The sequence below is a fragment of the Microchirus variegatus genome (genome assembly GCF_963457635.1).
Source record: "Microchirus variegatus genome assembly, chromosome: 22".
In the NCBI taxonomy this organism is placed as follows: domain Eukaryota; kingdom Metazoa; phylum Chordata; class Actinopteri; order Pleuronectiformes; family Soleidae; genus Microchirus; species Microchirus variegatus.
Window position 1 is genome coordinate 13,452,440 of NC_139823.1, and position 25,305 is coordinate 13,477,744.

The window sequence follows — 25,305 nt, forward strand, 5'->3', positions numbered from 1 at the left end:
AACCAAAAATATTGGAATTTAGAACAAAATACACTCAAATCACATCAATCCAGTGGTTCCCAAAGCGTGGTACTTGAAGGTACAGCAGGGGGCCCGAGAGATGTCAGAAGGAAACGGATGTAAATGTGAATGTTTAGGATTGAGGACCACAGTGCAGTGCTGAGTTTTGTACCTTCAAAAATGGAACAGCCAGATTGAGAGGCGCCGGTTCTTCTCTGGCGACCATGCTGGATGTTTACAAAAGCTGCTTGATGTCAGCTCTCTGTCATCATTGTGTTAAGCCCTTCAGCAGAACTTGGCCAGAATCTCCGTGAAATACGGATCTGCAGAGTGAAACCAAATCGCAGGCAGAATCGGCGGATTTCACCCAGTCTACCACAAACCTCTCTACAAACCAAATATTCCCAATGCAAACACAGTTATTTACAGTTGAAAAAACCCCCACATGACATTCGTGATATTTCTCTTTTAATATATCTTAAAAAAATGGATATACAATCTGAGAAAAAAAAAAAAAAAAAAGACTGAGGATTTGAAGACCGATCTTGTCGAATCTTCTCCTCTGGCCTGAAGACGAGAGCTAACCCAAACACAAGAGATTTCCCAGTTACATCCTGGGACGATTCGAACACTGCTGACAGCCAAACTAAAGGACATACACGAGGTGTCCAATGAGAAGCTAGAGTCAGAGTATTAGTAAGGCTATGACAAAGTACATCGTGTTGGGCTACCGTACCCTAGAGGCGATTAGCTGTCACTGCCGTTAAAAGTGGACGGCTTCAAATTAATAGGCAACGGGGGTTAGCCTTCAGGGTTCGAATGGACCGAAAACGTGCAGTGAAACAAAAAAAACAAAACACCATGGAACGGCCACGTTCACGACTGTCTGCGACAGGCTTTATCATTCGCTCAGGTCCTGTGTTGTCTGTTTATCTGTTTAATTTCATGAGATGTTAAAACTTGGGGCAGGTGAGGGGAGAGAGGGCAGGGGTGGGGAGACCAGAGCATGCTAACAAGTCATGGTTTCAACATGGCAACGCTCGCACTCACCCACTCTATAAGCACGTGTCTGCACACACACACACACACACTGAACATGCATTGAATGGCCAACAATCCACAATGAAACAGCCCTGACACAACCTCTATTATCACTTAAAGCTGGGGTAGGCAAGACATTTTGGCAATGATTTGCAATTTCATGACATTGACCAATCACAGGGCAGTTCAGAGAGAGCGGGGCGCTCCTAATGGTTGTGTTACTAAGCAGCTGCACACACTCGTACCTTTGGGGGGGGGGAAAGCTTGCTGTTCCAGCATCAGCAACAACACACAAAACAGAAAAAGAGCTTTTACGATCCCAAACTAATCATGTCATGGTATTTGGACACCGAGAACTGCTACAACCACCTGCCGTGTTCTCCAAAAACGATATTCAGGCCTGAGCACTCGCGCAGTGGTGCGACAGACTACTGTTCTTGGTCCTAAATGTAGGCGAAAATGTACGAAAATTGCCGTGCAAATCAGCAACAATCCAAAACACGGACAAAGAAAGCTGAAATGAAGTTGCACCGATATTCATGAAACTCAGCGGGAACGCGCAACAGCCCAAGATGAACAAAAAAGTCAATAGAGACCATGGCCTCAACTCAACAGGAAGTCGGCCATTTTTTATTTTATGCGCATTTTGTAAATGAAATAACTCAATTGATTTATTATTGTTATTATTATTATTCCATAAGTTACTACAGAGAAACACGAGCTTGACATGAATTCTGTCTTTTCATATGCCCTTAAATTAATTAATCACCAAGTTTTAAGACAATGATGGTGAAAACAGACATGTTTTAAACTACGAGGTGAGTTGCACAGTCGGCTGATAATTCCTTATCAGTTTTGTTCACTTCTTGTCATTTTAATTATTGTTATTATACACATAGCGATTGAGTAGCTTTCGCCCACATGCATGACCTATTTTTTTTTTTTTACTTTATTTTACTTTCTGTAACGTTGCTCTGCTGCCTGATGCGTTAACTTGCCAACAGTGGGTGGTCGTGGTGGTGGTGATGCTCGCTTGCCAATAGCCTCACCAATTGTTGTGTGTTTATAAGACAAAAGGTTATAATACGCCCTCGGAGCGTCATCACTTCGGGGCAGAATGGGATGCTTACGGTGCCAGAAACGGCCCCTCTTGTCACTTTCAGACAGGTTGTGCCAAGACTCAGCATAAAGGGAGGAAAAAACAAGTGAAGATAAATACTGTAAAAACAAAACAGAAGCTAACAAAACAAAAAAATAAAGTGATGCTGAACTCAAAATAGAATTTAAAAAATGTGGCCATTCACATGCTGTCAAGTGAGAGGTGGGGGGAGTGTGTGGACTTTCAAAATTTAAAGTATAAAGAAATGGTTGTACATGCATTCACAGGTGAGTGTGTGTGTGTGTGTGTGTTATGCTTGCAATTCATGCATTTTCTCTGAAGCAACACAAACATGGCAGGCACTGAATCCCGAGTTTGAGTCAGGTATTCTTTCTCATGATTCTTCAAATTTTAAAAACAGCTAAAAGTAGGTGGTTTTCTGTGTGTAGACATGATTCATCTCATCGAACAGTTGCCATCACTCGTTCTCCATTGGCTCAGGGAAACCTCCGCGAGGGGCGGCCGTATCCAGTGATCTCGCCAAGATAAACAGACATTGTGGTCATTGTAACACTCACACTTATAGCATTATTAAAGCATATATTCTTTTATAGCCCAGTCCTTTCTTCAACGTACACTTTTGTTTTTTTTTACTTTCTTCCTGTAAGATGGGAGTTTATTGCAAGTGGATTGAACGGAGAAGGGCGTGGTCGTGCAGTCGGAGCTACAGTACGTCGTCGAGAGGAGGAAGAGAGGTGAGAGTCAGAGTCAGCTGTTGGTTCACACACATCAGGGAGTTGGCCGTGATAAGCGGAGGCAAGGTAGAGTAGTTTGGTTGATTGGTGCGGGCTGACGTGAGCCGGTTCTATCATCTGGCGTAATGCTTGATGTAATCTTGAACCTTATTCCGAAAATCCTCCTGCGCAGAAGAGAAAAAGACAAGTCAGACATCACATGCGTGTGTTATAACGTCTTTCTTATACACATCACAGAAGATCACATTCATGTTTCTTTGAGTCTATGTTACCTCTTGATGGATGATGAATTTTCTTGGTCATACGACCTCTGGCCATGCACGCCCCATCTCCTCCCATGGCCCATGTTTACTCAATTATGCCCCTTCTGAAGGTGCTTTGTCTTTTTTCCACCTCCCCTTTACTCGATCCATCCATCAACCATTTTATAACCTCGTCTCTGCGGCGTCTTTGACTCATCCCTCCTAGTTATATCTGGCCTGACCGTTCTCTCTCTGTGTGTGTGTGACCTCATCCTCATTCCTCCTCTCACAGCACTCAGTTTAGTCCATTCAGTCATGTCACCCTCTCATCTCTTTCTTTCCACCAATTATACTGTAAGCCAGATGACTTTTGTTTCAGCAGCAGCAGCAGCAGCATTGTTCACCGGTTTGGTGAAAAGATTTCCTTTTCCAGTCTATATTAGAAAGCTCTTCTGCAGCTAGAAGACATGTTGTAAATAACAGAGACTGTAGTAATTGCCGCAACTGATCATACACCATTACAGCGGCAACATATTGCAAAAAAATGTCTATAGACGTGCAGGGAGGAATGTTTACTACTAAAAATAGTTACAGACTGACTCAGTGTGTTTATTCAAGGGTTTGAAAAACAAGATAAATGGAATGAAAACAAAACAAAAAAAACATCTCATGTGTAATTGCTTCCAACTTTGTTTCAGAACATGGTGTGAGGATTTATCTGCTACAGTTACCCCTCAAAAACTGATCTATCACCTTAGAGGTCCAGGGCCGTTATATATTCTAATTTCGCTCTGCACGGCCTGCAGTTGAACATGACATTTCCACATACAAGTCTCCCACACTGTCATAAGTTAAATGATTTATGCTGCAGCTTCAGTGGTCATTTAGTCACGTACACACAGCTGGGGCTCGTGTGTGTGTGTGTGTGTGCGGCCACAGCAAAACATGAGCCGGGGGGAAAGAGTGAGGATCTGATGAGGAAGAGACCGCAATGCTGAAATGCTGCCAGATATATACAAAAACTCTATATCCTGACTTCCTCTCTATTAAGGTGCAAGATGCAACAAATAATTCAAAGTAATGCAGTGTGGATGCAACAGATTGTGTATTTTAAGTAGGATTGCCATTCTGGTTCATTTACACAGTGGCACGATGTGATACAAGAGCTAAATAAAGAGGGATTATAGATTGGAGGGTGTGGGGGATTATTCAATATTTACACACGCCCAATCACTGTGTGTTTTAATTAGACTAATAATCACCCTGTGGAAGCTCAGTGACGCTCTCCTCTTAAAATCTAATTAGCTGCCGTTTAAAAAGTCTGTTGTTGGTGGAATCACTACCAAAATCTAAACATTTCTTCCTTCCATTCTGAACTTTTTGGAATTATGCTGTTCTTAAACAGACAAAAACACTGCCAAAAACATAACCTCCATGTTTTTAATTCATAATACTCAATTAATAACCCATTTTTCGTATGTGCGTCTGCTGAAGTGGTTAAATTAGCCATGCTAACAGCTGAGTTTGGTGGAAATGGCATCGGTTTTTCAGTTGTTAAAGGTGCATTGTGTAATAAATCTAAAGCAACTGGCCATAAAATCCTCCTAATATGTCACAGAGACTCAGGAATAATGTTCATATAACAAACTGACCTCACCAACAACAACAATACAGCCCAAATATTTGCATTAAAAAAAATATTTTGCAGACTGCAAATCATGTTTATGTTTTGAAATCATGTTTTGGCATGTGGCGCCACCTACCGCCGTCTACCAATCATTGCAGTTAGTTAAGTCTCAGCTGCCGAGCAACCACGGGTTGCCAGTTACGTCAGAAAACGAAACCTAAAAGACCTCTGTATATTGAATTTGAATGTAGTAACTGTTTTTGGCCACATTCTTACATATGGCACCTTTAATGACTCAGTTGTTAGCAGATCAAAGTTTGGAGGATTCTTCCTCCAGGAAAAATTAATATTTCTTCACAAAATTGCATGGCAATCGTCTAAAAGACCACCTGAAACAGCCTCTGACTGAGCCATACTGGTAAGCATCGCAGATAAAGCACACAGATTATTTTAAATGTTGTCCCTTTGTGGTCCAGTCTGTAGTATACGATAACTTGCATCCACCCACAATATTCTGTGGAAATCTTTGAACAACATTTCCATTTTAGAAATGCGACACCTTCACGGTAAAGTATTTAACTGAATATTTCCTGACTAATTTATGCATTTTAAAACAGTGCAGGTTCAGCAAGTTGTGCTGTGGAAAACGAGCATCGCTTGCAAATACGAGTTATTTGTTTATCTACCGCTTGTCCTCGTCCGCCCACCTGTCTTCCTACCAACTCTTGGCTAACCATCTGTCTTTGAGAGTTTTTCGAGAAGACGGGCACAAATACATACAGTTTGCCATATGCTGCAATGAAAAGAAAAAGTAAGGTCTGCAGGGTTTAGAGATCCCGCAGGAAGGAAAGTTAAACAGAGACAGTGGAGGTGTCGGAAAAAAAAAATATGTGCAGCTCCAGCCTGGCCTAATTAAGGCACCTCATATAAACCTGGAGGACAAAGAATATATACACTGATATTAAACGCACTAAATGTAGTTTTCAAAATAAAATAAACAATCCCTGAAAAATACAACCTATTAAAAACTCCATTAATGATATCTCAGCAAAATCTAAAGCAGAAAAGCGGTTGACGCTGCAAATCACTTTCATCAGTTTGAAGACTCTGTTATACCAAAGGATTCCTCTCTTTTAGGCTCCATTTCATCCGCTGAAGGCAATTAACTCTCCTCCAGCAATCTCTACAGGAACTCAAAATATGTGCCACCATCGGAGCGAAGGAGATGCAAATTAAACCCTGTAGGCACCAACAGTTCCACACACACACACACACACACAAAAAAGAAGAAAACTAAGCACTAAGGAAAGCCCAAGGATGTAATAGTGATAGGTAAACAGACGAGCAAGGACAATAGAAGAAGAGAGGAGACGTGGGAATGCAGAGGTGCGGAGGGAAGCCATGATAATACCGACACAATATTCTTATAAGAATTCTGTACTTTTTAGTAGAAATACACTGTATGGGTGGAGTTGATTTTTAGAAAAGAAGGAGCAAAGATATTGTTGGCGATCCCTTTTAAGACACCTGAAAACCTACATTGTGCGACTATTCAGGGAACACTGGTGTAAACATTGAGCCCTTTTTTTGATTCGTTTCAGGAAATACTGATGAGAAACAATGGTAAAAAAGTAAGGACAGGGATTTCAGTTACGACCCCAGCTGGAAAATATTGAAGTAGTTTGAAAAGTGGGCCTATTCTTCAGAGAAGAATCTGAATTTTCAAATGAAAATAGAGTAGCGTGGATGTAGCCTGAGACCTTAGTAATGAACTTTACAAATAGGGACACGCCATGTGAAGGTGACAGATGCCAAACTGTATGAGTTATTGTTTTGCTTGTGCTGCCATTTCACAGTTTTACCATTAGCAGAGCACGCTTGACCATGCATCTTTAAAGACTCAAGGACTCAAACAGTGACCTTCCCTATAATCCTGCCTCCTAAAGATGAGTGACAAAGCTAAGTTCACATCTACAACTGGGCATATGCTTAATTACGTCTTCCAAAAACATCTGCTGAGCACTTAAGCTAATTCATTGCGACTGTAAAAGGCATAAATATATAAACAATAAACTGAACACACAATTAGCGAATGCAGTCGGTGTTATTTTTAGTGTACAACAACCTTGATGTCTCTTTCTACCTCCAGCGCTCTTGTGAATTCCAACAGAGCTACAGGCGGGAAGCCGATAAGGTGAACAGAAGCAAGATAAGGAGACGGTGAACGGTGAGTTGTCTGTTTGACGCGATTGACGACAGATGGAGGAGGCTGAACTGTTTCAGATAAGCAACAGAGTTTGTATGTAAGAGGTAAAAAAAAGAGGATTTCTCAGGTTGATGATAACTCATGATCCATATGTATGAATTTTAGTGTGCAGACATTGGACTGGAGCTGAACTCATGAAAGTCCCACACAAGCAGGTCGTCAACATTGCAGAAATCTCCAGTTATACGAGCTCTGACATTTGATTTTTCGGTTCAATACTCTTAATTACACTCTGTGAGCTCTTCAGAACACATCAGTGCTCCTTCTGCTTGTTGTCAGTTTGAACCTCCTGCCATTTTATGGACATGTGACATTTAAATAATAACAAGCTGCTGGCTGACCTGGGGTACGATGCACTTTGGTGCACCGTATTTCGCCAATGCTGCCGTCTATGAAAACTATGATGACTTCAGCATTCACTCTCACACCAATATACAACCTAGAAGCACATCAGACTGCCTTAAGTACTGTTGTGTGATCCAGTGGAGGACACAGATGTTATGTTGTTTTTGTTGTTAAAAAAAAAACGCAGGACAACAATAAGCTACACTGTCCTCCTGAGTGGACAATCACAACACCAAAGGAACGTCGGTCGCACCGATGGGAATGTAATATTTGTTAGAACTTCCTAACACAAATCCTAACACCACACTCCCCAAAAATAACGACGCACACTCTGAATATCCTACGCTCGTGCTTCCTCTCAGCCACTTTATCCAGCAAATTTGTTCAGTGAGCAGCCACAGGAGTTCCACTCAAACACACACACAAACACATCTACATCAACACGCGTGTGTGTGTGTGTGTGTGTGTGTGCTGTCGACACTCCAACTCCCACGTCTCCACCCACTTACTGCCGACGTTGATTACAGCAAGCTGTGACTCAGTCGGGAGTGGGTCACGGTTCAATGACGTTGTGGTTTTGTTTTTTTTACACTTCCGACTCCAGAGAACTATGACAGCACATTAAAACCCCCCCCAAAAAACTTCCACAAAGTGCATTTGTACGATGCTGGATGCAAAAAAAAAAGAGATCATATTTGATTTATAAAAACATCAGTTAACTTATTACCGTTTTCCTCTCCATGAATCACACATTTATACTCGAGATGTATTATTCAATGTCTAATAGCCGAGTCGAACAGCCTGAATAATGAAATGTCGACTTTTCTTCACTTGCTTTGCAGACAAAGGGGGTTTTCTTTAGCATGCAAATGATGTTCTGCTCATCCATATTATAAGACGTGTAATTCTTTCTTTCCCGTGCACAGTGCACTACTGCTTTTTGAAAATGTACCCCCCACCCTTGATTTTGGCAAACTTTGAGTCACATTATCATCTTCTACAACTCAGTCAATTGGCACAACATAGAAAGGAAAACATCCACAGAGTGCATGAACAATTAAATGAGAATAACGTGATGCATACACTTGAAAAATACAAATTTCATATGATTATTGTTGTACTCTGTGTTCCTGAATCTGTAAATAGTGAGCATTGGTTTGAACTTCCATCAAAGAGTAACCCTCCTAGGCTGGAGATGTACAGTAAACATGGTGATACACAACACATGTACTGTTCTAATTTGTTTGTTAATGGTTTTTAGCATCTTCCAGCATACATGTACATTTCAACGTGTGCCCCTTGACTTCTAAAGTAGTGCCACCCACTATTTGGACAACGATATTTGTCACTGTGCTGCTGAATCATTCAGATTTCAAAACTTCCTGACATAACACTGCTGCTTAATGCATCTTGCAGTGTAACAGCGTGATTTAACTCATGAGTGCATGTGGAAACCATCACAATGTACTGTTAACAGTCCATGCTTTATGATTACGTGAATATCGGGTCCAACAAGTGTTTGTTAGCGCTTCAGTTTCACAAAAAAAACGGACCCAATCAAAAGGTGTTTATCCGAAAAAATGTTTGCCGCAGCAAACAAATAATTGTTCATGACTGGAAAACGATGACTTGTTTTGTATTTACTTGATAAAAGGCTCCCACTGACACTAACCTCCTCCTCCTACACACCTGGGACAAGTGACTCATTCAAACAATCACAACCCCTGCCACAAACAAGCAATCATTTCCTTGCACGCTCACTCTCTTCCCGTCACAAAAAACACAAACAAACTCTTTCACATCTAATGGGGGTCACATGTCCTGCCATTATCCTGCAACACTGGGCGTACCCCAGTGCATCATGGGTAAGGCTATGTGCAAAGGGCCATGGGTCAAGTATTGTTCTTTAAAATGCTTTCAGCACAACTTAACTCAAACCATTTTATACCAAACCCATTCCTGCAGGCTCCCTGCAGATTAACATTAGACTGGTGGGCAATCTAAGAAAGTAATTATTGTTTGCAAATAACAGAACGCTGGACTCTGACAAAAAACCAGCAGGCTTGAACATGTGTAATCATACGTACAAAAATACTTGCACAGGAGAAGAGCAGTGGGACTTGAGCTGAGCAGTTTTGGGTGCTGATTTGACTTACAAATCGCAAAAGCCACTTGCCTGCTGCAGAGCCACTGAATTAAGTTGGTACCTTTTCCATGTGCATTGCTCCTCAATGTAATTTCTTGTCAATGCTGTTCTCTGCTTTGAATGACAGCTCTATTCTCTTCAGCACTTTCAGCTAATTACCACAAGACTACAAGCCAATTAATGCACACGGAGCGTCGGTGAAAGCTACGGCAGAAAAAAGTAGCAGCAGCAGATGCACGTCCTGTCAAAAAAATATGATTATGGACGTGATGAGCAAGTCTGAGATGCTTTGAAGGGAGGTGGGTCATTTGACTGTAAAGGAATAAGGTCACGGTTGTCTGATGTTTGACGATAAAAGAGAAAATTAAAGCGTGACTCTGTCTCACCTTGTCCCTCAGATGATGCTCTGCCGCGTCAATGTTCAGCGGGTCGTCGAAGTTTAACAGGTCCTGCAGCAGAGGCAAAGACAGAGGAGACGACGTTAAGGGGAAAACACTGTGAACCGCAGTGTAAAAAATCGTCGTAAAAACATCAGCAACTGATCACAGGTGGAATATCTTAAAAGTTTAGTCTGTTCAAAGTTCAATACTTCTATCAATTATGGTAATTTTCCCAATTAAAAAAAAAAAGAGAGTTGCAGAGGGAGCTATTGCCCATTTCTGCAGTATTAACAGGCTGCAATGTCACCCTGGATTCTGCAAAAAACAAAACAAAGCAGCTTAATTACGCTGTTGCCTGAGAGACGTGTGCAACATGTGAGGCAAACAGTGTGTGTTATTTTAGATAAAAAAAGAAGGATGGCCTGAGAGGTTATTTCTTGATTAGGAGGCAAGATGTGGGGCATTACAGCGCATCAGTGCAGATCGTCATCACCGCTATCTTTGTGGACAGTGCCGACCTCGGGGTAATTGTGAATACTCGTATAATGATTAATGAATGTAAGCTTGCATTGAGATAATAGGAATATTTTGATATTATTTCTGATTAATGATTAGTTTCAACACCATCAAATGTTTGCAGCAGAATTAATCACTTTTTTTTCAATTTGAAAATGTGTCCTCCAAGATAAAACCCTAAATCAGAGTATTATTTTATTTTATTCTATTCTGTATATTTGTTAAGGTTGAAGAGGCAGCAGATCTCTCAGCATTATTTACTGTATTTTACACATTAGTTAATTAACCAATAATTAGTCATTGCTGAAACAATTATTGGATTATCAGAATATATTTCCTGTACCTCGACTTAGCAATTAATTACTAAAGCATTGTAGATTTTTATACTCAATTCTTTCTGTACGTATTTACCACGGTTGTGTGTTTTGTTTTTTTTAATTAGACCTCATTAAACCCTGAATGCATGAAGAAGCAATAAAGCAGAACTTACAGTAAATAAAGAGTTCAGTCCCCAGACCACGTCCTAGAGGAAGCAGATGGAAAACAATTTCAACCAATGCCATTAAACTTTAAAACAAACAAACAAAAAAAACATGATATCGAGTGTAAAAGTGTTTTGTTTTTCCCCAAATCACAATTCAATTCTGCTGAAGGTAACCTGGAGGGATAATAAGACAAGTGATGAACGCAGATGAAACGCAGTTAATTGAGAATACTTCCCCTCCGGATGTTCATTTAAATGTACACAAACTCAATAAGAACAAGGAAGGTATTCAATTTTGATAACAACACAGAGTTGAGTAAAATCAGGACTAAAATGTAAACTTTACAGATATCAGAAAATGTGCAGTTACTAGATCCCTCTGCAGTAAGCGCCCTGAGAATTGCTGAATTTCTACATGTCCCATGACGCAAAAGCAACAGCACAGCAAAAGGTTGGAGTTCAAAAAATATATCCACACGTCGAAATCTGTGTCTCTGCTCTGCATGGGACTCTTTAATGAGTCACTGGAGGACAGGTAGAGTGTGTGTGTGGGGGGGGCAAAGCATCAGAATTTCCTTTTAATCGCTACAAGGACTTTTCTTTGTTTACAGATTCAGCCTGTTGAAATCCAATCAAGGATAACAGTGACAAAGATTATAATAGAGATCGGACAAGGATCACACAAAAAGACAAGCTGCAAATTGCCGTTTGCTGAAACCGTTGGTCGGCACTTTCAAAATACATGCTTTCAGGGCTTCCATTCAATTACCTTTTCATTCATTCCACACACAAAAGCCGAGCGCATTCAGACTGCTTCACCCTTTTTTTCTTTTTTCAAACACTTTGTTTTGTTGTTCATGCCATTTCAGTAAATACAGCTTCCGACAATTATTTGTCATGACTCTACGTGCTCTACATCAGTTCATCTCATTCCTCTCAATAGATTCTTTCTCTCGGACAAAGGACAAGACAAAACGGTGAGTGTTTGTTCGCTACGATCCTCAGGTCTCTCCACACCATTAAGTCAGGACAATTGCTTGTCTACTCAAGGACAGATAGAGACTTGTCTCAAAGGCACTCTAGCGTAGCTATGTTGGGATTGTTCCATTTGTTCTTACGGGTCTATTTAACATCTCGATTAAGAAGCATTTCCCACCAGTCGCCTTCAATTTGATCTATTGAAACAAAATTTTACAAAGAAGTAAAAGGTTAAGTGATTGATGAAGCCACTATGCATTTATTCTATGTTCATAAAAGCATGACAGTGCTTGAATACGACAGTGACGTGCCATTAAATACCTATTTTCAAGTACGTAAAATGGCTCAACATAGAAAGGAAAACATCCACAGAGTGCACAAAGAATTACATGACAATGGCAACTCCACACAAGCTACTACTTGGTTCAAAGATTATTTGGCAAATAGGACACACTGTGTTCAGATGGCTAGAGTTAGTTCCACCTGTCTTGAGGTTACAAAAGGTGTACCTCAAGGCTCAGTCCTAGGACCCATTTTGTAAACAATTTACTTTAAAGATCTGTGTGCAAACTTGTCTAATGCCTCACACCATTTTTATGCTGATGATACCGTCATTTACTGCTCTTCACATTCGAAATTCAAGCTCATCTGTACCCATGGAAAAAATCTCCTAAAAACACACCCCATAAAAAAAATGATGTGATGCATACACAACTTTCATATGATTATGTTTGGACTCTGAATCTGTACATAGTGGTAAAATACCAATGTGAGCATTGTTTTGATGTTATTTTTTGGTGTGTGTCTTATGTACATGTACATGTGTGTGCAAGCAAGATAACCATTAAGGTGGGAAAAGCATCACCCACACATTTTAGTGCACTCACACAGTGACACTTGATCACACAAAAACCACTCTCACACCTGGATTTAAGTAAAAACGTGACATAACTTGACTTGGGGCCATGAAATAAAACAAACAAAAAAATCTGTGACGATTGGTCGTAGAATAGAAGGATAGAAACTGGGTTACTGAGCAACGGAAAAAAATCTGATTTCTGATTCACTGGCCTCCAATAAAAAAAAGGAAGGAAAACAAGTGAAACTATGAAATTAAATTCAACTTTTAAGTGACAGAGGAGATTAAAATACATCCTTGTTACACAAAGCAACTGCCATAAATATACTGTACATACTGCAAGAACTATTTGTAAACCAGCATTTGTGTAAATCTGAGTGGCTTAAAACAAAAACCAAAAAATCAAAGAGCAATACTTTGCATAGGCACTGAAGCGGTTTACCCCAATTCTGCAACAGTTTTTATACTAAGCTGATACAGCCTCTTAAAAGTCATGTATAAGGGCAGTGAAATGTTGCACGGATGCATTCATGCCAGTAACATAAAAGACACACTGCTAAAGAGTGTGTTTCTGAAAGCCTGATGACTGTGTGCGCACGAGTTATCATCGCTCGACTATTGTGAACCCAAACACAGGCCAAGATAAACAGCCACAATGTATGCAAAGCTGCTTTGCTCGCTGTGCTTTCCTAGAGTCGAGGCCAGGAAGAGAAGCATTCCAAACAATGATAATATACAGAGGTTGTTTGAAAAAATAACACGGCTTTAGAGTATTGTCATCCCTTAAAGCTTAAGTGTGTAACATTTGGTATTTTTTTTATTATTATTATCATTTAGGCATTATTCTGCCTCTGTTTGGTCTTTGTGAAAAGAAGCGATGTAACATCATATGTATGCTGCGTCCTTCATGAGAAAAACAGGCTCTGTCAAGCAATACTACCAGCGTTGACATGAAAAATGTGGGCACTTTTTTTGGTCTCGCTTTACTATCACAGTGTTGTTCGCCTCGGTCTGTCTTGAGATAAAACAGAGCGTGAATGTCACCGGGTGACACAAGATCTTAATACCCCCATGCCGAGAAATACAGAGATTTATATAAACAAATTTAAAGATGATTTGAATACACTATATGGACAAAGACATTTGACCAAATCTGTTAAGTATTGAATGGAAGCTGGTATATGTGCAAAAGGGGGACCAACTCCACATTACAAGTACTTTATATGTATTTGAATACATCATTGCAGTCCCTGTTGTTGTAATGGTCAGGTGTCCAGATACTTTTGTCCATAAAGTGTATAGCGGACTTGTGCTTATTTAAGTTAACTAAGTTATTCCCTCTAGTTTTAATGTGCACGATCATCACTGTGATCTGACAACGCAAATATCAGCTATCGACAGCATTACATGATACAAAGACCACTTAGAGTTTATAGCAGGAAATGGTAAAGGATGTGATGGCATGGATTTTATGTACACCACCATTTCGTCCCACTTGAAAAAACCCAAACAGAAACCACAGCTTAGACACCGAAGAGCAGATCAGAGAGCGTCAATAAACCCATCACAACCCTGGGCCATAATGGCTGTGTGAGGTGCACTTGTAAGACAAGAAGATCCTCTCCTTTTTTTTCCTAGTAAAGAAACAGCTGAAAACACATTTGCATCACATAAAAGTAACTTTTATATTGCTATATTAATTTTATAGGGTGTACATACTCTCAACATCATCTGTACTAAGGTGTCTGACAAGAGCAGGATCTTTTGCTTGAGATGTTAATTAATTTAGTGTGAAATGATCTTTCATAATGAAAAGAAATAACATTGACTGCTTTCGGTTTCACAGAGAAGCTAAAAATAAAATTAATGCTAACAAACGGGTAATAAGCTGCTGTCCAATCTTTAAGGCTTTCGTGTAAAGACGGCTCACTTCTCATCAATAGCATGTCAATATTAACCTAAGTAGAACTCTACATGGAACATTAATCAGGATTAATTTTGCCTCCTTAAACGGATAATCTCACTCGAGCAGTTCCACTGGACATTATTAACCTTGCTGTCAAGTTTTGGCATTTTAAACCTGGTGTGACCAAACCTTAATCCAATAATCCTGTCTCTTCATTTCAACAACAGTGTTAATGCTGCGTAAAAATCAGCGAGAGTTATGATGAGATTAACTCAAACACATTCATGTAGGACCCACGGAACGCATCACTGCACATACCAATTATAATCCGAAGAAAGAACGATATAAGTTCACATTTACTGAAAATGATAATTTAAATTTTAAAAAATGCAAGACAGTAACACAAACATCAAAACATAACAAAGTAAAGCAACATCAAAAACTCTGACAAGTTAGGATCAAATCAAGTCCAACCATATAAACAGAATCCAATCGCACTGCAACTAGATTTTACTTTGTGTCAAAAATGTATAGAAATGGCAGCAGAAAATGGCTTCCCTTGAGGGAAGGTAAAGAAGCACGCTTATGTAATGTAGCTAACAGTAGACATATGCAGGAAGAAGAGGGTGGATAGCCTGGATTGACACAAACTTATTAAACCTTTAAAACAGGGAGGGACCTCTCAATGGGGAAGACAATCTCTGACAATGATGCCAAGAACCTGTTCCTCCAAAGGCGACTGCATATATTTGCATAATTCCATAATTACAAGAGCATCCCAGTGCAGTGATTGAGCGGGGATGTTGATTTGGCCTTGCATCCTTGCCAACAAGCACCGACGTGCCTGTCGTCGGATCAGGAGTCAAAACTTAATATGGAAGGCAGAGCATCGCCGCAGTTAGTTTCCCACTGTAGTCGCTTTCAAAAAACGATTTAAGCCTAATCTTGACAGGAGCTTGCAGACCTTGTCCCTTTGGCTGCTTCGGAACAGACGGCAATTAGTGCTCAACTGAGTGAAGGGTAAAGCATAGGTAGTCAGGGTTTTGTCTTACGTGGGACTGGGAATATTAAGTTTTAACTGACAAAATCAACAGTGAAAAACGCCCGAAGGCACCTTCATGTCTGTCAAATTCTGTGATCCTTGGTATTTTGTTTGGAATGATGCGACTGAAAGTTGGTCTTATGAGCTTTAGGACGCTACAGATAGGCGGTTAAATCAAAAACATGTATATCCATGGTACTATTTAGTCACTAAAATTTGAGATTAGTAAATACATTTATTTTAGCTTCACGGTCTCTACTTCTGAGCACTTTACATAACAGCGACAAGAGTCCTTAATGGGCAGAGATCAAATGTACTAAGCTTTGAAATATTTTGGGCTGGGGTGTCGAACCCATTAAACAAATAATACATCTCCACTGGACCATGTCTTGCTTTAGAGAAATAAAAGCTGAATCAGAATTTGAATCCCTCTCCCCAGCCTGATTGTAATTTGGTGGATTTTTCATGAAATGTTTCAAAGAACTTCTGGGGCAGAATACTAGCGGAATATGTTTTTATGATAAAGCAACGCTATATTACAAAAATGCAATTATTACCTTTAATGTTCTAGTGGGGGCCCAGCCAGTGCCATCAATCGAGTGTTCCCGTAATAAGCTGCAGAAAAACAACCATAAAATGAAAAGTTCATTTATCATGGCAACTGTTTCACAACCGTCTACTGAAAATACCTTCAATTTATTGGCCTTTCTTATCAGTTTCTTAGCAGCAAGAATAACGGCATTAAAAGCAAAAAAAAATGGCTAGAAGTATAGGCTACATTACCTCAAACAAATCTCTCCATTCTCCGTGATGTTTGGATGCCATATTCTGGTCAGACATCGCACTTTAGGAGGCTGGAGTTAATAAAAAAAAATATATATATTACTAAACAAATTAAGCAACAGACTCTACGAAAACACATGTCATTAACACATGTCAATATATCAATCAATGTAGTTTTCAAAAAAAAAAAAAAAAAGTTCTGTATTTGTTCATGCTTGAATCATCTGGCATTCAAACACTGTGACTCATGGTGTCATGAGAAGGGCATCTGTCCAGGAAATTCAATTCATTACAGAGGTGAAACCGTGTGTGCAGGAACAATTCTCCCTCTAAATCCAGGGAGATCAAACGCTAAAGTTTACCTGACGCAATCCACCAAACATGTCATTAGTGAACCACAAGCAAACATGTTCGCTGTTTTTTTAGCGTGAAGGAAATTGCTTTACAAAAATGACTTTTCCTATCGCCATTATATTAATTTTTTCAGTGACAATTTTTGTGATCGCAATAACAACAATAAAACAAATGCATGTCATTCTCTCATCTTCAGTGTTTTGATATATATATTTATGTATGTGTGTTTATATATATATATATATATATATACATACATATGTGTGTAAATATGTATATACATACAAACATACATATGTGTGTATATATGTATATACATACATACATATATACATATATACACACATATACATACACATATATATATATACACACACATATACATACACACAGACACACATACATACATATAAACATCATAGACACACATACAGTACATCTGTGTATATATGTGTATGTGTATATACACAAATATATATAAACATATATATATATAAACATACATACGTGTATATATATATATACATACACATATATATATACACACACACATACATATATACATATATATATATACACACACACATACATTTATACATATATATATACACATATATACACATAGATATATATATACATATATATATATATATATACATATATATATATACACATACATATATATATATACACATACATATATATATATATATATATATATATATATACACATGTATATATATATATATGTATATATATATATATACACATGTATATATATATATATACACATGTATATATATATATATACACATGTATATATATATATATATATATATATATATATATACACATATATATACATATGTATATACATATATATACATATGTATATATATATACATACACATACATATATATATATATATACACACATACATGTTTATATATATACACATACATGCACATACATATATATATATATACACACATACATATACATGTTTATATATATATACACATACATGCACATACATATATATATATATATTCACACATACATATACATGTTTATATATATACACATACATATACACTAAAGTCTGACATCCACCAGAGAATCACTGGACCTTGAACACTCACCACCATGTTATAGGCTTCGGGAACATCTATTTCAAACTGAAACCTTCCACTTTGGTAGTAACCCTCATCTGGAAAAAAAACAGAGACAACCATGAATACACGAGAATATTATGTGTCAGTCATTTCTGAGAAACGAGGCCTCGACTCATCTTATCACAGACTGTGGTTCAGGATATGGAAACATTAAGGGTTAATGGTCTGCGTTATGTGCTTTTACATTCACCCCCCAATTAGTGGTTGAGCTGCTCCTGAGCCACAGCAGCCGTATCAACAGTTAACAAAGACCTTGTGAAATAAAAGGTGGCGGTTGCATCCAAGACATCAGGAAAGAGTAGGAGAGAAAGTCATTGACTACCTTAGCAAAGCTCATTCAGTCTGTGTCGGGGTAATAGATGTTCAACTGGACGAGCTGAATCTAAATCTCAAGAGTAATCTCAGGGGAGAAGAAGTGAGAGGGGTGACCTTTCAGTGTGACCACGTCCTGTAGGTCAAACATGAGCCTACCTTAATTAAAGCTTTTCGTCTTGCATTCACACACACACACACAGAAGCTCACTCATATGCCAGATGTAATGAAATACTCACAGTGGACGACCAATGTCCACTTGACTGGCATCATTATGTTTGTACTGGGAAACATTGTGATGGATGACAAATGATAGAACACATTGTTTACTGTCACTTATTAACATAATTGGCTGCTGCTTTGTTGGTTAGTCAACATTGTGCGTCTTCACATTGTGTACGACTTTTTATACATTTTAATGTGCGTACATATGTTAATGCTGCAGTTGCGCTGTGGAGCAGATTGACAGCGAATACTAACACAATGGTGACAATGAAATCGTTCATCAGCCCAACTGCTTTTCTTTTAGTTTTGCTTTGTTGTTTTATACTGTGTCAATTCTACAAGCGATCCAATTCCTGACCTCCATTTCTCTCTCTCCCAGTATGTAACCTTCACAGCCAAGTTCCTACTTTTAAATGGGTTTTTAATTAGTCGAATGACATTTTCATTCCACCTGTGATCTACTTTTTCGAACGGGATGAGAAAAAAATACCAGGCAGGGAGGAAGCAACTACAGCACCTTGTCTCTAATAAATGACTGCCAATAGACCTCGTTAGAGCTCATACAGATGAACTGAAGCATTTGAGAAGAAAGGAAGTATTGGTAATTGGTCATGACTAATGATCAGCAGTAATATATTGACCCAAATGTAGGAATATCTTTATTATAAGATGACCACCATCCCCCATTTCACCGCTTTAACTCCAACAACCTCATTATCTAAACCTCATTACCGAGAAAATATCTAAATGAAAACTTTCAAGAAACAGAAAAATGACATTAAATCTAAAATAGTATTATATATAGTATCATATAGAGCAGGGGTCACCAACGTGGTGCTCGCGGGCACCTGGTAGCCCGCGGTCAGCCAATACGGTGCCCGCGGGCTCACTTCACTTCACCTCACTTGCATGTATCCATATGATGGCTCAGTAAAATATCTTTGATATTGTTTATAATAACTGATAATCGTTAGGAGTAAGCACTGGAATGAATGTGTATGCAGTTGAATTCATAATAATCAAGCCCTCCATATTATTTTTTACCCTTAAGGTAGCTCTCATCTCAAAAAGGTTGGTGACCCCTGATATAGAGTATATATATAAATATATATGTATATATATATATATACACACACACACACATATACACATATATATACACACATATACATATATATACACACACATACATATACATATACACACATATACACAAATATATATATATATATATATATATATATATATATATATATATATATATATATATATGTACACACAAATACACACATACCTAGACTAGAGGAGATGTATATTTATATATATATATACACATATACACATATATACATCTCGTCTCGGCCTTTGTAACACGCCACTCTAAACCAAACCCAGTTCTGTCCTCTTATGTGTAACGAAGACGGGGAAACGATTTACTCGGCCCAAACAAACATTATCTCCTGTATTATTAACGAGGCAAAGAGACGGCGTGAGATGGAGAGACGCATACATTTTAAACAGAAGTGTCAAGTGGAAAGAAAGGAAGTAAAAACAATGGCATTAAGACGAGCAGACAGACGACGAGACAGGGAGAAGGGACAAGGTGACAAAAGAGCAGCAAACTGAAAGAGGGACAGAAAAGGGGGAAGACGAGAAGCGTATGCCGACTAACCGCAGCAGTTCAAAGTCATAAATAATTCATGGGGTCTCCAGTGCACTGGAACAATTGCCGTTTATGGTCACAAGACACTGGGCTTGGAAAGCACACACACAACTAAACATACACTAAATAAACACAAGGTGTTTGGCTATACTGTACGTAAGGGATGAGTTTGCTGCAACATTTTACTTTGTCCACGTTTCCGAACTACAAAAGTAGCAGCAGAGCAGCTTGTGGTTGGTTTGCTGCTCTATTGATTTGATTTAAAGTCTCTTTTTGTCTTTCTGCGATCACATCCGAGCGAGGTATAGAGCCACGGTGAAACAGCGGGAGTCTGCTTACCACTGTGAGTCACATCAATCCCATAAACTGCAGCGGGAACACAGAGACCCACTGATTATTGGCGTCACTGGTGTCATGACTCAAGGTAGCTCACGCAGGGAGCTCCTGTATTTTTAGACTTTAACTTTTACTTTTATATATAACTCCATCTCTTTTGTTAACAGTATTATGTCCCTCCCCAACGCACAGATTAAGTTGTGATTTCCAGGGTGCTGCAAAGAGACAGATACAAGGCAAGACAGGTGGCGTCGGATTACTGTGTCCGACAGAGCTTTAAAAGCTCAGTAGATGGAGGAAGTTTATCTGAAAACCAACCAGCAAATATAACAATATTGTCTTCCCACAGTTCCACACTACACTGTAAGTGAGGCATGAAGCTGTACATACTCAGGAGGAGGTGAACTTCTGATGACCGCGTACCCTCCAGAGCCTCGACTTGGCTGTTAACCAACATGAAACATTTAGTTGTTTACCGCAAAACAGCAATCACGATCGCTGCAAGTCCGGTCCTTTGTTTACCATGTTTATCTGTTTTGAGCAAGCACAAAACACACACATGGCAAACTAACCAAATCAGTATTTCTCACTAATTACCTTAACTGTGATGCTGCTCTCTCATAGTTAAGACTGGCCTAGTTACAATGAATTGGGACCGAGTGTCCTTCCACCATGTTTGAACCAGTACTTTCACATGATCCAGCTGACAAACACACTAATAAACAACATGATAAAGCTGAAAAAAACAATTTTGACAAACATTCGATAAGGTTTTTTGGTATATTTGAATGTTTTATTTCCCTTTTGACCACAAAAACCTTCCCTGCAGTTCAAATTGTGGATGCTATCAGGATTTTCTTTTCTGAAAAGAAAAATAAGTAATGCAGTTGCCAGATTAGCGTTTCTAGAAACTTGTCCTGAGCAGCAGAAAGCAGAAACAACTCCTCCGTGTACATTATAATCTCACACCTAGAGGTTTTTATGACAAGGCACTTGTTGGATCCGCAGCTGCATTTTGCAAACACACTGTACAAGTTTTCAACGTCTAATGTCGTGACAGGTACTATTACAATTGCCGACTTGCTCCATAATTGGCACAACTCTGCAGTTTTTCCTTCTTAACTGTCATTTTCACACAAAAACCCATTACATTTTTTTGGAATCTCTTGACGGAAGAGCGATATTTTTGGGGCAGTGAATTCCTGCAGCACTGCACAATCCCTTCTTGATGCCATTTTTGAAGACCTATACCGGTGTAGCGGTGCTTTTGTGTTTAAAAACACCTGAAGCCCTGCTCACAAACTTGACTTAACTTCAAATGGAGAAAGCCAAAAAAAAAAAGGAAAAGAAACAGAACAGAGAAATGACAAAAAGAGAAAATGCCCAATGTAGTAGTGAAAGAGAAAGATGTGAATGTGTGTGCGATCAGGCAAGTCTGGTGGCGTTAAAGTAGGGGAGACAAAGCCTTTAAATAATTGAGCAAGTCTTTCTCCGGGAACTCAATCTCCTCATCAACTCCTCTTAACGAACAGGACACCAACCTTTTCTCTAATTGCTGATCTTTGCCTTTCTCTTCAGATTTTGCTGACAATGAAGGCTGTGAAACCTGAGCTGATTGCGGCTGGCCTAGAGACAGACGAATCAAAGACGTCAGGCGTCTGAGAAAACAGCCAAGGACAAATCTGATCAATTCATTAAAATATGTCAAAATCACCACACACGTTTGCCAAATTAAACCCCACTAGAAAAACATGCTTTTTGTTCAGAACTACCTTTATCTGAACAACATTTTGAGGTGGTTTGGCGTACAGGACACGCGACTCTAACCCACTACAGTTTCATCATGAAAACAGATATTTTTCCATCTCTCATTGTTACTCAATGAGTGGCATGAGAGTGTGACATGGAGCTTAAGGGCGGCGAGAATCCATGTCAGACTGAGACAAGGGAGTAAAGGAGTTTGGGGGTAAGAGAGCCCCAAGGGACTGGAGTAATTCCACACCAGTGTGTTCGATTTGTGCAATATTTGACAGGTAGCCCCACTTAGGCTTGGAGTAGTGCTGAACCAGCGAATTGGATTTAGGGAATAATGATGGTGCAGCAAGGCTATCAAAATACTGAGAAAGCTGCGGTGCAATTGAACGATAATAGGGGAAAACACAGAGGTAGAAACACATGACTAACATTTGCAGGGACCAGGCCCAGACACACACGTGCACACACTTTTAAACCACACATTTAGGAAAAATATATAGCTTATAACTCAGGTGTTTAAGCTATAGGGATGATTAATTGCCAGGCATTGTTGCAGCACACCTCTTTCTCCACAATGTGCACACATCCATACATATTGTCAGTAAGAAGGTGTGGAATAGAAAAAGCACCGGATGTGACTGCACGTTAGAAATCTGGCAATTCCACGTGTTCTGCAAGTGAAATTTTAATTGATTTGAATCTTTCTATAATTATTCTATTCAATGTCATTCAGTACGATTCAGCAATGACTCCCACATGGCTACCTTTTCGTCAATCCGGTAGTCAGAAAAGCACGAACTTGAATAGGAATTCAAACATTTCTTTCCAAAAGAATTTGACATGTTCAATCCCCACAAAAACAAAACTAGAAACTGGAAAATCACCGTGACTGTAAGCGATGATGTGCTGCCACTGCACCGAAGCATAATCGTCACTGAACCGCGACGCAACGCGTCTTAGAAATTATTATTTTCGACACCTCTACGATATACTAATATGTGTATACTGTTCATAGCCAACATTTTAACTCTTACCGGGAGACACTGCCAGCTGAAAATGATGCAGCTTGTCCTCATCTGGGAAACTGGCTTTGCACGTACCTGGACAGGAACATGTAGGAGGAGGGGAGTTAGAATTAGTTATTAAAATAAAAGTTCAAAGTCGAAAGGTGTGTATAAAGTGAGGCTAGAAATCAATATTGTATTTTCATGACATGCTTTCCTCACATCGAATGATGCTCATACTATGACACAGAAGGCAGCATTTACTTTCTCTTTTGCATACAAAATGCCTGTGGGTGTCCATGTGATACCACATTCCCCCCTGGTGTCCAAAGACATTTACTGCACTACATAAGATTATAGATTGATAGATTAGAAATGAAAAGTGAACATGGAAGTCAAATGGAGTCAAACACAACAGTCCAAATCAGAATTATCTAATAATTTACTGTGAGCTGTACGTTAAATATACATGTAGCACTTTACAAATAATTGATGAACATCTTATCACTGATCTGAACGCTAATTTGTATTTTCCCACACTTGCTCCACCAAGCTCACAGATCATTTATGCCAACTTTGGCTGATATAACTGCAGTAGAAAATCATGTGTTTATGTCTCTGTATCCTGACTTTTACATGTTTTTCAACGCTGCATACTCGCCTTCATTACTTTATTTGTGTGTATGATTTTGCCTGAAGTTTGCCTTATATTTACTATTTACCACCATCAATTGTGTATCTAATAATCCATAATAAATGTAATCTTAATGCAACAATATTTATGTATTCAAGTGTTTTCTGGGTTAAAAAATAAATAAATCTGGTGTGATGGCTAGTGAAAGAAATACTTTAAATGATTGTATTTGAATAAATAAGCAACACAAGCAATTTACCACATAAAAAAAACATCTTCATGGAACTGCAATTCAGTTTAAAGCATGTTTCCAATGACCTATACAAGGACGGTACACAGCAAATAGGTATGGTGCACAAGTCAGCAATAACTAGCAAAAATATGGGGTGGAACATGTGCTATTATAAGCATGGGGAAGAGGTGAAAGAGCAATAAATCCTCATAAAGGAGTCAGACACACGCTGTGTGTGTGTGTGTGTGTGTGTGTGTGTGTGTGTGTGTGTGTGTGTGTGTGTGTGTGTGCGTGTGGGGGGGTGTGTGTGTGTGTGTGTGTGTGTGTGTGTGTGAGAGAGATTGCAGAGTGCAGAGGTGTGTGTGGTGTACTTACTGGGGAGATTGGTTTCAAGTTCTGCAACTTCTGTCAAGAGAAGGAAAAAAAATCACAACAATGACTCAGCGATGATTTTAAATCGGATAGAGTTATGACACAGCACTTGCTCAGTGACTCTGAAAAGTTCATCATTTATAATGTGTGAGCAGCTTTTCCCTAGTCTGCCCAGAATATTATGTTTTTTTTTTGTTTTGTTTTTTAAACAGGAGAAAAAAAATACACAGTGACACAAATTCCTATACTTCATAATTATTACTGTTTTGGCAAGCGGTGCAAAAACATCAACAAAACCTACTCTGGCATCACGATCACCCAAACATAATACTGGAGGGTATTATTCTGACATTGACACGTAGAACTGTAAACGATAGCAGAGCTGTGGTGATAAGAATGTTGCTAGATCTGCTGTGAATATGAAAACTACAATATTAAACACACAAAACCGACCTATACAAAACCCTTTTATTTTAACATTTTAAGACAAGTCAGATCACAAGTAAATGCACACGATTAAAGGTGATAAAGGTGACAACAAGGGCGACTCTCTGGGACTTAAAAGAGAGAGTGAGCAGGTGTCATGTTGATGATGTTGTCTCTCAGGGTAATAAGCAGAAACTATAAATAAAAAGCGAAGCAGCAAGAGGCAAGGACACGGACAGAGAGAAAAAGATGAAGGACTGCAGCAACAGAGGCATGAAAAACCAAAGGAAAAGCCTAAACAGCGTCCATGGAGGAAGGGGAGCATGAAGAATTCATTCAGAATTCA

The 25,305-nt window shown here is 39.0% G+C and overlaps 1 protein-coding gene across 3 annotated transcripts in view; it reads right to left on the minus strand.

Annotated features, from left to right (window-relative positions):
- Positions 1 to 461: 461 nt before the first annotated feature.
- ube2f (ubiquitin-conjugating enzyme E2F (putative)) overlaps positions 462 to 25,305 on the minus strand; it is a 28,958-nt gene continuing 4,114 nt past the window's right edge. For all 3 annotated transcript variants that reach the window (XM_083908977.1, XM_083908978.1, XM_083908979.1), the window contains exons 3-10: positions 24,537 to 24,566; positions 23,326 to 23,391; positions 17,967 to 18,034; positions 16,470 to 16,540; positions 16,244 to 16,301; positions 10,908 to 10,940; positions 9,908 to 9,970; positions 462 to 3,059 (exon numbers count right to left, since the gene is read on the minus strand). In XM_083908977.1, the coding sequence (XP_083765103.1) occupies positions 3,009 to 3,059; positions 9,908 to 9,970; positions 10,908 to 10,940; positions 16,244 to 16,301; positions 16,470 to 16,540; positions 17,967 to 18,034; positions 23,326 to 23,391; positions 24,537 to 24,566 (440 nt within the window). In that variant the 3' untranslated portion in view covers positions 462 to 3,008. The remainder of the gene's footprint in view (positions 3,060 to 9,907; positions 9,971 to 10,907; positions 10,941 to 16,243; positions 16,302 to 16,469; positions 16,541 to 17,966; positions 18,035 to 23,325; positions 23,392 to 24,536; positions 24,567 to 25,305) is intronic.